Raw genomic sequence first — 15325 nt, 5'->3', positions numbered from 1 at the left:
GGTCTCACTCGTCATCTTCAGGCTGGTGCTTTCGGCTTCTTGTTACTGGAACAGAGCAGAGTCTGGTGTTTGAGTTCCTATAAATACTGTTGAGGGGTGTGGTGTATAGCCTCCAACGTTCTGGGCAGAGAGGAAGTTCCTAGATTAGTGTGCCTTTTCTTCTTTTGTTCCTTAATTACTTGAGGGATATCTTGGGTGATTTCATGATATCCCTCAAGTAATTAAGGAACAAAAGAAGAAAAGGCACACTAATCTAGGAACTTCCTCTCTGCCCAGAACGTTGGAGGCTATACACCACACCCCTCAACAGTATTTATAGGAACTCAAACACCAGACTCTGCTCTGTTCCAGTAACAAGAAGCCGAAAGCACCAGCCTGAAGATGACGAGTGAGACCTCGTCGAAACGTCGCACAGACACCCCGACTCTTACACGGGAAGACACCCGAAGACACCAAAACCTGCATTCCTGTACCCGTGAAAATCTACGAAAGCATATATATATATATATATATAAAAGCTGAGTCCATTTGGACTGAACAGATTTTGCCAGAGATCAGACGTCCATATGCTAATATTAGAAACAGATGGGTTTTCATATTATACACACTGAGTGTAATTCAATGCTAATCTGCCTTTGTTCAAGTACAGGGCATAGGGACTAAAAATGTCTTTAGTACCTTCCTTAGTTTCAATGATAATACAGAGCAGTGTGAAAGTCAATTAACAGAATCAAGTGTCAGTAGTGCCACCTAATCCCATCCAGACAGATCAGATCAATGTTGAAATTTCCTGTGGAAATCTTAAACAGCTTAATGAATGTTAGATTATTTTCACTTTGTGATAGAAACCCCACTAAAACGAATTATAGCAACACTCAAAGTAGCAATTTAGTATTGGTACGCTAGTAGAGATAATTCTACCACTTTCTAGCGTTCAGAGACAATTCAGAGATCACTTGTACTGTACTAGCAGAGTTCTGTTAAAGACATTGAAATCACAGGAGTATCTGGTATTTGTAATGGCTTCAGAAGAAAATATTAATAGGATAAGTGCCATGTATTTTACTATATGCTTCTGGGGTCCTGGTTCCAGTGAGACTCTCTGGGAATTGTTAGGGAAGGCCTAAGCTTCTGACACCTCAACTTTCCATTTTACAATATTGTTGATTGTTGGGCAGAGATATTCAAGTCTAAGGAAAAATGAAGAAGGGTAGGGAATCCACCACTCTTATTATTTTCATAGGTTTCAAATGAAGATAAAAAGATTGTGAGAGTTGTTCTGTTGCAGAAACTTTGAATTGCATTTTGCTTCTGCATGGTAAAGTTGAGGGCTGCAACCCGTTTCCAAACGTAATTTATATTTTTTTTCATTACTTTACTTAAGAAAATATTTATATTGCCCATTCTTATTTGTTCTGTTCTCCCAACTGGCCGTACTGTATACTGCAGCCATATTTTCTGTTCAAATACAAGAGCTAGAATTACAGGCTGTCTTGACAGCTGGGGCTTCGGTACGTTTTGCTTTAATCACCTTCTAACGTGCATTTTCTGACAAGCCCAAATGTACTTGGGCAAAATTAGCTAGAAATAAGTTCCTGCGTGTTCAGTGACGTTTGCTACCCAAGTAAGCGAGCACACACCTTGAGTGCCATATGCAAAGATGTTGGTTTCCAAATGCACAAGATCTAATAGCATTCAAACATTTTCTATCCCCACTATCTAGTACAGTATCTGTCCAATTGTTGTAAATGCAAGAACCCCGTGTTTTGCATGTGTGAAAGTCCTCCCATCGGTGCTATATAAGCGCTCCGGCTGCTGGGAGAGAATTTTAAGGGCTTATTTCGTATTTTGTGGTTATGAGGAGCTCCTCCCCAAAAGCCACGTTCTAGTATGTATAGAAACCTATAAGCAAAGCCTCTGGATTGGCCTGAAAACTCCCCCCCCCCCATCCCTCTTAGCACACAAGCAGGAGTAAGAGCGCCAGGGGAGCGCGGGAAAGGTCTGGCCTTCTTTGGGAGTTCTGCACAATCGCCGATCTACGTGGCAGCAACGGGGGCGAAATCCCCGAATTGTGTTGTATGCTGTCCTGCGCGAGATCCCGTCTGCTTGAGTGCGCAGCCCTAGTCACCCATTCCCACCCGCTTTGCCCGATCGTGCTTTCTGGTAGATCCTTCAGGGTTAATTCACAACATGCCCCGATTGGGATCCTCGCCAACCTAAGTTCTCTGCTTTATTGGTACCGATGTTCTTCCGTCCGCACCCTTAGTTCCATGCATATACCGTGCCTCTGAGCAGCGTGGGAATGGCACGATGGGACACGGGGCAGTAGTTGCTGCTTCTGACATTTTTTAATATTGCAAACCGCCCTATGATCTTCGGGAGAAGGGTTGTATATAAATTTAATAAATAATAAAAAATAATAATATTGCCGTAGGCTTTTGGTTCCAGCTAAACAAAGAAAGAGAGGCCGCGCGGTGCATCCAGCCCCGTCAAGTCGAAATCTAACGCCCAAAGCAATTGCTCGGAACGCCTGCCTAAGATACGTGCTTGCAACGCCCGCCTGTTCTGCCTCGTGTCAGCGGTTCCCGCTTCCCCAGGCTCAGCGCTGCATTCCCATTGGGCGAGCCGCGCGCGCTTGGAACGTTGCGTTGCCCTTTACTGGCACGCCGCCGTCACGTGGCGCGCTTTGGAAAGTTCTGCCGCCTTCGAAGGAGCGTTCCGTCGTGCTCGGGCGTTGCTGCTGAGACGCCGAGGCTTCGGAGCTCAGCTTCTTCTTCCCAGGGCGGGTTGCCTTCTCCTGGGCGGGAGAGCGCGTCCCTCGCTTTCTTTCTCCTGGCCGTTGCTCCAAGAAAAAGAAGGGGAAATGCGCCTGAAAGGCAAAGTAACGGCCACCCCTCCACGCCTCGTGCAGCAGGGCCGATTCTGCCGGGATCAGAATGCGGCCAGGATCTCATCCGCTCAGGTATTTGCGGATTCGAACAGCCCCTTTTGTAGGTCAGGGACCCCCCCCCCCCATTTCTGCCAGGGGCAGAAGGGGCTCCATGCTGACGATTTCCTTTGCTTTTGGAGATAACCTTAGCATAAGTATCTTACTCAAAAGTAAGTCCCGTTTGAATTCAGTGGAGGTTACTCCCTAGGCGGATATAAGATTTATTTCAGGTTTATAACTAACCGTGAATTGAATTTAGTGAGGCTTCCTTCAAGGAAAGTAAGCGTAGGATTACAATATTAAAGTGAGAGCATGTTTACTCGCAGGTAAACTCTACTGCACGTTGTGGCTTAGACCAGTGGAAGTGTGTTTGGGATTCTGGCCTGAGTAAATCAGTGCTTCCCATGTCCTGAGGGAAGTTCAGACAACTCTCTGAAATATTCAGTGTAAAGTTTACTTCAAGATCAAATATGAAAACAAATCAATCCAAGTGTTATTTAATATTTAATAATTGTGAGACGTTTCCTTGTTAGCCCCGTTCCCCCTTTTAAAATAAAGACATTGCTGTTGCACAACATAGAGCATTTGAAATCTCCACATTTGCTGCTTGGGGTATAGATTATATATATAGTTCTGTGGTCTCCATTCCTCCCTTGCTCTTCAGTTTAGCACTGGTTTTTGTTTTGTTGAAGTTTCTGTCAATGCTGGGTGGATAATGAAAATCTCAGTGTAGTGTGGTGGTTAAGAATTTGAGCAGGTTAGAATCTCGCATCTTCAGGGGCCTTTGCAGGTGGAAATGCTGTCTTGGCCTCCCATCTGCAAGAGCTGCATTACAGGATCTTTAAAATGTTCACTAAATAAATATATGTCAGATGTTTTCAAGTATATGCAATATAGATGGTAATATCAGGGACTGCTGTTTATGGACAATTTCTCAGTGCCTTTAAAAGCTGCATACCGGAAATCAACTGATGGAGCTGCTCCTTGTTGCAGTGATGGGAATAACTTCACTTGCTGAAGGCATACAGCTTCTGTCTATGAAAGAGCAACACACCTATCCAAACGCAATTGACAGTTTCCCAAGAATATATATTTATTTGGAAGCTGCTACTTATTCCCCCCCCCCCTTTACAAAAGGCGCAGAAAAATGTTACAGATAACACATCTAAAGGAAGGATAATTTGCAAGTCAATTGTATAAAAAAGGGCAGCTGCATACACGCTCTATAAACATTTGCAAAATATTTTTTTCTACTTTTACAAAATATGTTCCCATACAAAGTGTTTTTCCTTTTGCAAATTGCAGTTTAATGGAAGCTTACAATTTTCTAGTTACCCCTAATTGCCGATTAAAAGTAGTAGTGAGAGTACTGCTTTCATTAAAAGTAGATGAGAGTTTCCACTGCAAACCTGAACCCACACTTAGGTTATTGGATATATATGTACAGTACGTGGATCAGCTGAGGAATGAAACCTTAACATTTTGTTGATAATACCTAAGCACATAAGAACTGTCCTACTGGATTAGATCAGTCGGTCTATTGCAGCATTCATTTTTGGACTGTAGTAAGACAAATTACCCTAGATAGCAACCAACCAAAGAATTTATTTTATTAGCCAAAGGCAGTAACAATTTCATTACAATTTGCCAAACTACAAACCATAACATACAGCATGCATCAATTACCTAATAGAAGGCATCAAGGATTTAAGGAAAGGGAGTCAAGAGTTCATTAGTGTAATGTGCTAGCACATACCTATCTTACTTTCTGTTAGAGCTCCAAATCTCCAATGCAATTTTTTGCAATATTGTCTGTCTCTCCCTTTCTTATACAGTGGTACCTCAGGTTACATACGCTTCAGGTTACAGACAGGTTGAGAACAGAAATTGTGCTCCGGCGACGTGGCAGCAGCAGGAGGCCCCATTAGCTAAAGTGGTGCTTCAGGTTAAGAACAGTTTCAGGTTAAGAACGGGCCTCCAGAACGAATTAAGTACTTAACCCGAGGTACCACTATATTTCTTACGGTCACTTTATGTGTCACAAATCTGTAAGTGTCACTCAAAAGAAAGTGAACTTTTTCTGACATAGTAAACCCGCTTCCAGGAATTAGCAAAAGTTTCAGGAATCAATCTCTTTGATCCCTATACAAAGGGCAGATTAACATATTGATGTCTTCCACCTGTGGTTGACCACTTATGCTGAGTCTGTCATATGGAACCCTATGATAGCAGCTATCCAAGACCGCTATGGGCATCACCTTGAATCTTAGCTCTATAAATGTGTTTCTTAAGGCACCAGGGATGAGTTGGGTCAAATAATATGCTCTGAAATACTGTTTTCAGAAATGAGAGCCATGGTAAGAATCTGGATTTCCTAATTAAATGAAAATCCCTTCTGGGTTCTGTCCAGAAGATCCAATCCCAAAGTTGTCTCTTATGATGGGATGTGGACTTAAAGAACGTTGGGATGGCCTCAGGTTCCTCACCTTAATATTTTAATTTAGGAAATGTTATAAACCGTATATATGTGGAACATACTTATAATGAAAATTTAATAAAACAGGAAAATATTTTTCAATATTACACAGATAAAATCCGCAGAATTTAAAAATAAGTATACTTAACTAAATTATATGTCCCAGGCTACTTGATAACATAAAGTTTTTAGCTGGCATCTAAAGCAAGATAATAAGGTGTTTTCTAAATGTTAATAGGCAGGGAGTTAGCACCAAAGCAGGGTATGTTGGCAATGACCATTCCCTATATGTCCTCAGGATCAGGTACTGAGAACTATACTGCCTCCGAATGTAACATTCCATTTAGTTCTCATAAGTTAAAGCTGTTGCTAGATTTCAGTCAGTGTTATTAGGTGATCTTAGCTCTGGTATTACAATAAGTGATGGATAATTTCACTTTCTTCATGCTATTTACCATGAATTTTTCTATAAAATTGGCACGTTTAAATTTCTCTTCAAATGTTTTAACCCATAACACTTTTGAGAATATCTGTAGTCTTAAGGGGCTCAAACCACAGGTACCTGTTCCACTCTCAGCCTCCCCAAATGAAGCAGAAAGGCTTTTCACAATATGAAACACTTAGAGCATAGGGTTTCAGATCTTGGGGAAGCTACCAAGTGTGTTTAGCTGAACCTGTTTAGAAGCTCAACATGGGAAGGTAGAGCATGGAGCAGGCATGTCTGTCATGTGCAGGAACAGTGGGAGCAGTGGCAGAGTGTACATCTCCTTCCTCAGTTTGAGCCCTTCCACATTCTTTTTGAATGTCTGAGGAGGGAGAATGAGATTGGATAAAAACATAGAAGCTGACTTCTTATCTGAAACTTACTTGTTTTATACAGTAGACTAGATTTTGTTCCCCAGTGTGCCTTGGAAAGTAGACAAAACTGAGTCCATAGAGGACTCAGAAAAACATATCCATGGAGACACCCAACTTTGTTTTTCATATTTGCTATAATAAATGTTGATGACGATGTTTGTAAAACATTCTGATTTTGTAATAAAAATTAAAGCGGACAGAGAATTGGTGCTCTCTTTTCTCTTTGTAGCTGATTTCCTTTAAAAAATGCTGAGGTCAGATTGAGTGCATTCACTGAATCTTTGACTTATTTGGACATTCAGGGACTAAAGTTGACATGAGTTGAAAGTGGATCATCAATCAGTTCCTCACAAGATCAGTTCCTCACTTTGTCATACATTTCAGCAAAGTTAGTGTTTCCATTGCTGCTCCATCCGGTCTCTTCTGCAATGCTTTTAAGCACATTTGTGTGTCTGAAAGTAATCCCCAGGACTGGAGTTGCTAGAAGTTTTTTTGCAGGGTGTTTAAAGTTATGCATGCCCACTTCTACTCTAACATGTGGCGTGGCTACATTTCTAAGTTTTTCCACATTTTTCTCATAATATGAGGTATGTGACTTTCTCATATGTTACAGGATATAAGTGCATACAGAGCAAGTGTTAATTAATACCTTGCTTGTACAGTACTATAAAATGTGAAGCCAATGACCCAAGAACGTTAGAGAGGAAGTGTGGCTGAAACACCCTTGTGTATGTAGACAGGTGCTAATTCATGATAACCCTGGGATTGCAACCTCTGCAGCCAGATAAAGTATAACAACCTCAGGATAACAACCCTGAAAAAAGCTTTAACTTCCCTTGCTGCTCAGAGGCAAGCTATTAGTCTTCTGGATTACTTACCTTCGCCACAGTGCTATGCAAAATATTGTGCAGTTTTCTTTTAAAAGGTGAAACGGAGCTGTTGTGTTTATATGAGTATCATGTATTTAAAAATTGAGTTAAATGCTATTGAGTTATTTCTGTTTTTTCTACAGGCTTCTCTTATGAAAGTAAGTACGTTTATAAGTACAGTGGTACCTCAGGTTACATACGCTTCAGGTTACATACACTTCAGGTTACAGACTCCGCTAACCCAGAAATAGTACCTTGGGTTAAGAACTTTGCTTCAGGATGAGAACAGTAATCGTGCTCCGGCAGTGCAGCGGCAGCAGGAGGCCCCATTAGCTAAAAAGTGGTGCTTCAGGTTAAGAACGGACCTCCGAAACGAATTAAGTACTTAACCTGAGGTACCACTGTATGGTTGAGTAGAAATAAATGAATGCTATTCTTTGAAATACTTGAATGGAAGTATAGTAGAATCTCTACTTACGACCGCCTCTACTTGGGCCCGATCCAAGTTGTGACTGTGGCAAACCCGGAAGTAAATTCGCGCAGAAGCGGCTTCTGCTGTTTCTGCACGTGCAGATGCGGCTGCCACCGTCTACACATGTGCAGAAGTGCACTGCCACTGAATGCGCCTGTGCACAGCAGTGCTTCTACCAGCGACCAGGATTGACTTATGGACGGACCTCCAGAACTGATTACGTCTGTAAGTAGAGGTTCCACTGTAAATGGATTGTGCCCAGCTGTGTCGTTTTGCTGGTGGAAGCCTTCTATCAGCGGAAAGTGGAGGGAGGTAATTCCCCAGCCTCCCCCCCCCCCTGTGTCTCCCCTAAATCTTCCCTGAATGGTCCCTGGAGAGACACCATTGGATTTAGCCCAATATATTTATTTGACCAAAATTAAACTGAGGTTTAGTTTGCATGTTAAATCAAACGATGGCTTAGCAGTGGGTGTGCAGGAGAGCAGAGTGTGGCTGCTTTGTTCTTCCTTAGTTGTTTTTCTCATGCACTTACTTCATAAGCTTCTGTTAGATTCCAAACATCATGGACACAGCATCACAGTCCTGGAAGGGACACATGGATGTTATCCAGACTGACCCCTCAATCTTATAACACTCGAGGGAATGCAAATTGTCATGCAATACAATAGAATATAAGGAATAAAAGAAGCCATAAAATGCAATTAAGAATCACACAGTATCTAGTACAGTGCATTACAGTTGCTATGGCAGCAATCCCCCCCCCCAAATTAAGTGGTCCACCAAAGGCCAGCAATTATGGGGTGGGGGTGGTGAATTGGGAACAGTTATAATGACAGACCTCCAGCCATCAGGCAGTTTTGAAATCCTTCCACATTTTAGTCCGACATTTTAAATTTCCACTGTCGTTTTGAAATGTCCTTTAAAATACAATATAGTTTTGTGCATAAGGTAGAAGTAGTACCGTATTGGCCCCAAAATAAGCCACATCCCCCCCTCCCCAATTCTGACTGAAAAGTTAAAGTGTGGCTTATATTCACGACCTTGCAATATGCAGCCAGGAATGTGGGGCAAACAGTGGCAGGAGTGTGACAAAGCGGCGCCCAGCCCGCGCCAAGTCCGTCGTCCCCTCCCCCAAGGCTGGGAAGGGAGAGAGCGAGGAAAGGGAAAGGCCACCAGCAACACAGCACGGTGTCCCCCCCCCCAAATATGCAGCCAGGAGTAGCGAGGAAGGGAGTGGCTTATATTCTCTCTCCCCCCCCCTCCAATTTTAAAGGTGAGTCTTACATTCTGGTGTGGCTTATATTTGGGCCAATACGGTAGTATACCACCTTATACCTGTAGATTTCAGGGCGGTTCACAAAATAAAACATATGTTTAAAAATATGGCCTAAAAGTAATCTTTGTATGGCTTTTAGTGGTTTGTGCCTCTGTTACTTCTCTTAAAAAGTCAGGAGATTTATTGTGGCACCATAATCCAGAGTTTGAGTTATCCACACTTTGCAGTTGCCTCCTGTCCATGTGTGCATTTATCACATACAGTATTTGAGATTGGTTGTTTTCATGGGACTTTGCATCAAACATGCTTTTTTCCAGCTTTGAAAGTTTTCCAGAAAATACTGAAACTGGAAAGTTTTCATTTTCTCTAATTCATTTATATTAATTATGGCCCACATTTTGTCTCAAAGGAGACATTCATAAGCACTTACATCAAATAACAGTAAAAAACAAAACCATAAAATGATTGAAAACAGAGTTTAAAAATGGAGGAGACAGCAAATAAAGATGCTAATACAGTTTTACAGTAAATAGATTGAGATCTGATTTAACATGTAATGAAGTTAAGCAGACAGTGCAACCCTAGGCATGTCTATTCAGAAGTATGTCCCATTGAGCACCATGGAGCTTATTCCTATTACATGTGTGTACTATTGAAGCCTTAGCAAACAAAACTAAAAAAGTATGCCATCTTTGTTTTTTATGTGCTGTATAAATATCTCATTTTTCCCCAATAGCCAGAAGTAGTTCATCTGAAATATTAGACTAGGAAAAATCAATGAAGCACATTTAAAGTGGTATAAAAAATGTATTATAAGAAATTCAAAGCTTTACTTGGAAATTATTTTTATTGGATTACTTGTAAATATTTGAAGACAAGATCATTCAATAGCATATAGATCCCTTCTATTATTCAGATGGTGGTAGGAATATAAAGGCACTGAAAACATACATACCAGTTTTCGCGTGCCTGAGGACCTGTGCAACAAATGTATGTGTTTCCTAGAGAGAACGACTTAAAGCAAGTTTTTTACAACTTTGATTTTAAGCTTTTTGAACAAGATTGTTGTATACAGTGGTACCTCCAGTTGCGGACGGGATCTGTTCCGGAGGTCGGGTTGGATCCCGAGGTTTCCGCAACCTGCGGACTGCTTCTGTGCATGCACAGCGAAACCCGGTAAAATGCTTCCAGGTTTGTCGTGTGCGCATCCCAAAGTTTACGTAACCAGAGGGTTACATAAACGGAGGTTCGACTGTAGTGATAAATGTAAATAAAAGGATAACTGTTTTAAAAAGGAGTTGCTGAGTACAGTGGTACCTCGGGATGCGAACGGGATCCATTCCGGAGCCCCGTTCACATCCCGAAGCGAACGTAACCAGTGTCCACGCATGCGCGAGTCATGTTTTGGCTCTTCTGCGCATGCGTGTGACATTTTGACAGTCTGCGCACGCGGCGAAACCTAGAAGTAACGCACTCCGTTACTTCCAGGTCGCCATGGAGCGCAACCCGAAAATGCCTAACCCAAAGCGTATTCCTCCCAAGGTATGACTGTAACTGGAATGAAATTATGGTGAATTCATTTCTAATTCCTGTTATATTTGCTATTTTTGAATTTTTCAGTGATGTGGAGTGGATCCTTCTTCCAGTGCTTTATTGTTTTGTGGAAAATGGATACCAGTTGCTGATAAATATGTGGCAGTTGCAAAGTTCATGGAATCAGAATGGTAGAGTTGGAAGGGGCCTGAGGGTCATCTAGTCCAGCCTCCTACAGTGCAGGAATCTTTTGCCCATTGTGGGGCTCAAACCCACGACCCTGAGATTAAGAGCCTCATAGCCCTACTGACTGACCTTTTTGTTGTTGTTGTTGTTGACTAAATACAGGTAAAATAAACATTTTTTAATTAGATCATTATGTAAACCATAACATTTTCCATTTCAAATTGTTCTTAAAAGTCCACGTCACTGTTTAGGATTATAATTTAGTCTGTTAGGTTGTGTAAATGAACATTCCAAATTTCCCTTCACTAGAGCTAAAATCACTACATGCTATACGCAACTCAGTAATTCAGGATCAGACTAGAATGGCTCACATTTAGTAGGATTTGTAGTAATATATGTGAGTGTAATTGAAATGGGATTTTCCTGGGATTACTGAATTATTTTTAAATTTTTCACTGGTTTTTAGAACAGTGAGACCTAATTTAAAAACAACAACTAAAAATTGGCCTCTGGGATAATGTTAGTTTAACAGCACTTAACTTCCTTCCTTTTATGCCGATTTTTCTTTCTTTAATTCCCCTCCCACATGGGCTCCAGTGGTTTGGGGGCAGGCATTATTTTTTATGCCAACTCCAAAGTGTTGTAGAGGGAGGAACCTTATCCTAGGGCTTCTGCAATGAATGAAGGGGCCTTGGATCCAAGGGATCCTATCCCTTTTCTGGAAAGGCCTGTTTCAAGGCCTAACACTAGGAAGCCCCAGTGAAAGGAAAGCCAGCAGTAGATCTGTCCTGCAGACCTATCTGTAAGTAGGTCTTGGTCTTTCGTACCTGATAGACTCCTCTGCTAGCAAAGGTTTTCTGCCAGCAGCTGTGTTTCTTCCTAACCCCCTCCTGCCCGTGAATCTGCCAGTTAGGATTGCCTCGCCTAAAGTATACAGTAGTACCTCGGGTTAAGTACTTAATTCGTTCCGGTTGTCTGTGCTTAACCTGAAACTATTCTTAACCTGAATCACCACTTTAGCTAATGGGGCCTCCTGCTGCTGCCGCGCCACCGGAGCACAATTTGTGTTCTTATGAAGCAAAGTTCTTAACCTGAAGCACTATTTCTGGGTTAGCGGAGTCTGTAACCTGAAGCGTATGCAACCTGAAGCGTATGTAACCTGAGGTACCACTGTATGTTTATTTCCTTAATGCTTGTCATACTATAAATTGGCAGGATTTAAAAAATACTGCATTTTTCACCCGGTGCAGTGTAGGAACAGGTAATCTGGTGCAATTGTTTTTGTTCCGAAACAACTCTAAAAACAAAGCACAGCTAGTTTATTAGGGTAGTTTAAAGGTCCCTTATTGTCCAGTGTCAGAAGAACAATTAAGTTTTATCTGAACAGAGCAGGGTGTCTCTAGACACAGGTAAACAAAGCACGTAGTGATATTAAGAGAGAGCGCTTGTTTCATTGAAGAATCCTTTAAAAACGTGAGGGGAAATGCCAGGGGGGGGGGAGAACCATAAATCTGTTTCTGGATTGGAATATGTTCCATTGGAAGTTAGCAGCATATGGCATTGTAGATCTCTGTGCTGCTAGTTTTTCTACAGTTAATGCCAATTGTCTTTCATTGCTAGAATATTCTAAGAAACCTCTTGGTTTGAAAATGTGAAATGTTTATACTCGGGGACGGGAGGTGGCGAAAGGAAGGTCAGCTTAGGAATTCCTTTTTTAGAGAGATCTGCCATGCCCACTATTTTCTGCATTTGAAGGGCTCTGGCAACATTTTCATTTCATAAGGTTTTTAATGAGTGACTTGTGATTGCCTCTTTATAAATTTTTAATGTTGATATATGTGGTTGATTTCTTTATTATTTTTACTCGATACAGTTTTAATTGTTTTATTCCTGTTCCATTGTTTTAATTGTGTAAGCTGCCTTTGAAAAGAATTATTATTCAAGGCGGAATAAAAATGACTTCAATAAATGGAGGATAAAAGAAAATCCCAGCTTGCTTGCTTGCTTGCTTCCTTCTGACCCAAATGGTATTGTTTCCACATGGGTAAAGGCGCATCCTTCTCAGGGGTTTTGAAAAAGACTTCCCATTTGAGTTTTATGTCCTGTTATGTGAGAGTGAGTCCCAGATTTAGAGCAGAACCAGCTTGGAACTCTGAGGAACAGAGATGCAGGGAAGTTGCAGAATTTCTTCAAAGGCCTCTTTACTATACAATTAAAGCTTTAATAGTGGTATGTCACAAACTTTGGTTACTCAAGAGGTCCTCTGAGCCACTTTTTGTACCTAGAACATTGCCTTAAAAAATATTTCTCTTCCAAATGACTGCTCTGTAGTAGTGTCCGTTAATTGTACAGTGGTAGCTCTGGATACGCACACCTCCGGTTGCGTATCCTTCAAGATGCAAACGTGGCAAACCTGGAAGTATTTTTCCAGGTTTCACCACGCACACATGCACAGAAGTGCTCTACCGCCGCATGCGCAGAAGCAGTCCCTCCGGTTGCAGAAACTTTGGGATCCAACAGGAGCTCCGGAACGGATCCCTTTCTGTGGGAGAAAGAGCAAGGAGATTGTGAGCCGCTTTGAGACTCCTTAAGGGGCGTGAAAGGCGGGATATCAAGTCCAAACTCCTCCTCTTCTTCAGCAACCAGAGGTACCACTGTACAGTCATACCTCAGGTTACAGATGCTTCAGGTTGCGTGTTTTTGAGTTGCGCATTGCACCAAACCTGGAAGTACTGGAACAGGTTACTTCCGGGTTTCGGCACAGAAGCACTAAATCACGCTTTGCGCATGCGCAGAAGTGCTGAATTGCAATGCGCAGACGCGGCACTGCGAGTTGCGAACGTGCCTCCCACACGGATCATGTTCACAACCCGAGTGTCCACTGTACTAGTTTATGTAGGACATAATTGTGGTTGCTGCATAATTTTGTCGTTTCAAAGTGGTTTTCATAGTTTTCAGTACATCTTTTAAATAACTTGTGATTAGCTTGGAATCTTAACAGGATTTCTGTTTCATAATGTGGTACAGGATGGCATTTTGACACATTCCTTCCTTCCCACGCTTTAGGTGTGTTCACATACTTCCCTGCATATTTTGAAGCCGAGGATCTATTTGATGGGTCCGTATAACATCTGAATTGGGTTTGAGAAAGGTGTGTAGTCGTATTCTGATCTGTAGTGTTGACTCCTTGCACATGAAAGCTTTCTTCCTTCACTAATAGATTGAAAATGAGAGTACTGCTCTTTTTGTTGGAGATCTGTTTCAGTCACATTGGTCTGGTGTGCAGTACGGCATATGGTGGTATGTCAGTTGTTTGATATTGATTGGCTGCGTTTCGCTCTGGGGATTTTGGCTTCTTAAAAATGTGTCTTATGTCTGCTCACCTCCATTATAAAACAGTGCTCTTAACAAACAGGATAATAAAAATCTTGAAAATCTAGGAAGCCATGAATATTTTATTCAAAACAGTAATTATGCTTTGAAGTTACACTTTAAAATTAATGTTCGGGAGATTAACAGAGGGACCTAATTGAACAGAAGAAAATGTGTAAATCAATACTTCCTTGGAAAAGGGATATATTTATTTTCAGTGTAAATATGGGGAAATAGTAATAGCAGGCAGGAAGAAATGTGATGTTTATGTGAAGAAAATGATTGGGATTCACCATTTATTTCATTGGGAAATACTAATTGTGTCAGGTGAGGGCATGCCTCTCAAAGGAAACTGCACTACATTTTGGTAACATTAGTAGACATATTCTTCAACCACCACAGTTGAGTCTGGAATTCTCTGCATTGAATCTAAGTAAGTCACTATGTGAGGGGAGTTAAATTTGCTTGCACAATGGAACTTTGCCTTCTCCCAGTATCCATCCCTACCACCAAATCTGCTCTGGAGGATTGAAGAGAAACTCAGAGCAGATCTGGGTGAGTGGGGGGGGGCTCAGGGGCAGGAGGAGAGAGTGAGCGTTTCCTTGCACAAGTGAAAGTTGTTCTGCTTGGACAATTAATTGGATGCAGCCCTTTATATATCTGGATTTCAGTGTTCTGTACCTTCATACTTAGGCTTGCAAAATCGAAGTCACCTGAGTAGATTTATTAGTATTGAGAAAAGAGCAGTAGCCCAATTTAGATTGCCATTGTGTTGCTGGTTTTCCAGAGGCAGAAAATAGGAGAAAATGGGGATAGTTTTTATAATGGAGGTAACTTGATTAGTGGTAAGGTTGCAATGATCTATATTAGGACCATTGTTATTTTTGCTTGTTTTGTTTTATTTTATTACAGAACAATAATATAAATGTTTGAGAAATGCAGAAACAAACAATGACTTGCCTGTTTGACCTATCTTATTAAGAATTATTTAATTAATTTATAAATGCACTGCAGTCAGCAGTGATTAGCAATGTGATTAGAGCCAGTGTGGTGTAGTGGTTAAGAGCGGTAGTCTTGTAATCTGGGGAACCGGGTTCGAGTCTCCGCTCCTCCACATACAGCTGCTGGGTGACCTTGGGCCAGTCACACTTCTCTGAAGTCTCTCAGCCCCACTCACCTCACAGAGTGTTTGTTGTGGGGGAGGAAGGGAAAGGAGAATGTTAGCCGCTTTGAGACTCCTGAAGGGGAGTGAAAGGCGGGATATCAAATCCAAACTCCTCTTCTTCTTCTTCAATGTGGCCAAGTTTACAGATGACACCAAATGATTCAGGAAAGTGAAAAGCCAAATCAATAC

The 15325-nt window shown here is 41.6% G+C and overlaps 1 protein-coding gene across 1 annotated transcript in view; it reads left to right on the top strand.

The window, feature by feature from the left end:
- The first annotated feature begins 2687 nt into the window (after positions 1–2687).
- ELAVL4 (ELAV like RNA binding protein 4) overlaps positions 2688–15325 on the top strand; it is a 93115-nt gene continuing 80477 nt past the window's right edge. Inside the window, exon 1 of the mRNA XM_082226779.1 lies at positions 2688–2962. Coding sequence (XP_082082905.1) covers positions 2864–2962 — 99 coding nt within the window. The 5' untranslated portion in view covers positions 2688–2863. The remainder of the gene's footprint in view (positions 2963–15325) is intronic.

The sequence above is a fragment of the Podarcis vaucheri genome (assembly GCF_965113315.1).
Source record: "Podarcis vaucheri genome assembly, chromosome: 6".
Lineage (NCBI taxonomy): Eukaryota > Metazoa > Chordata > Lepidosauria > Squamata > Lacertidae > Podarcis > Podarcis vaucheri.
The sequence above is the reverse complement of the archived record's forward strand: the minus strand, read 5'-3'. Positions and strand labels throughout refer to the sequence as shown.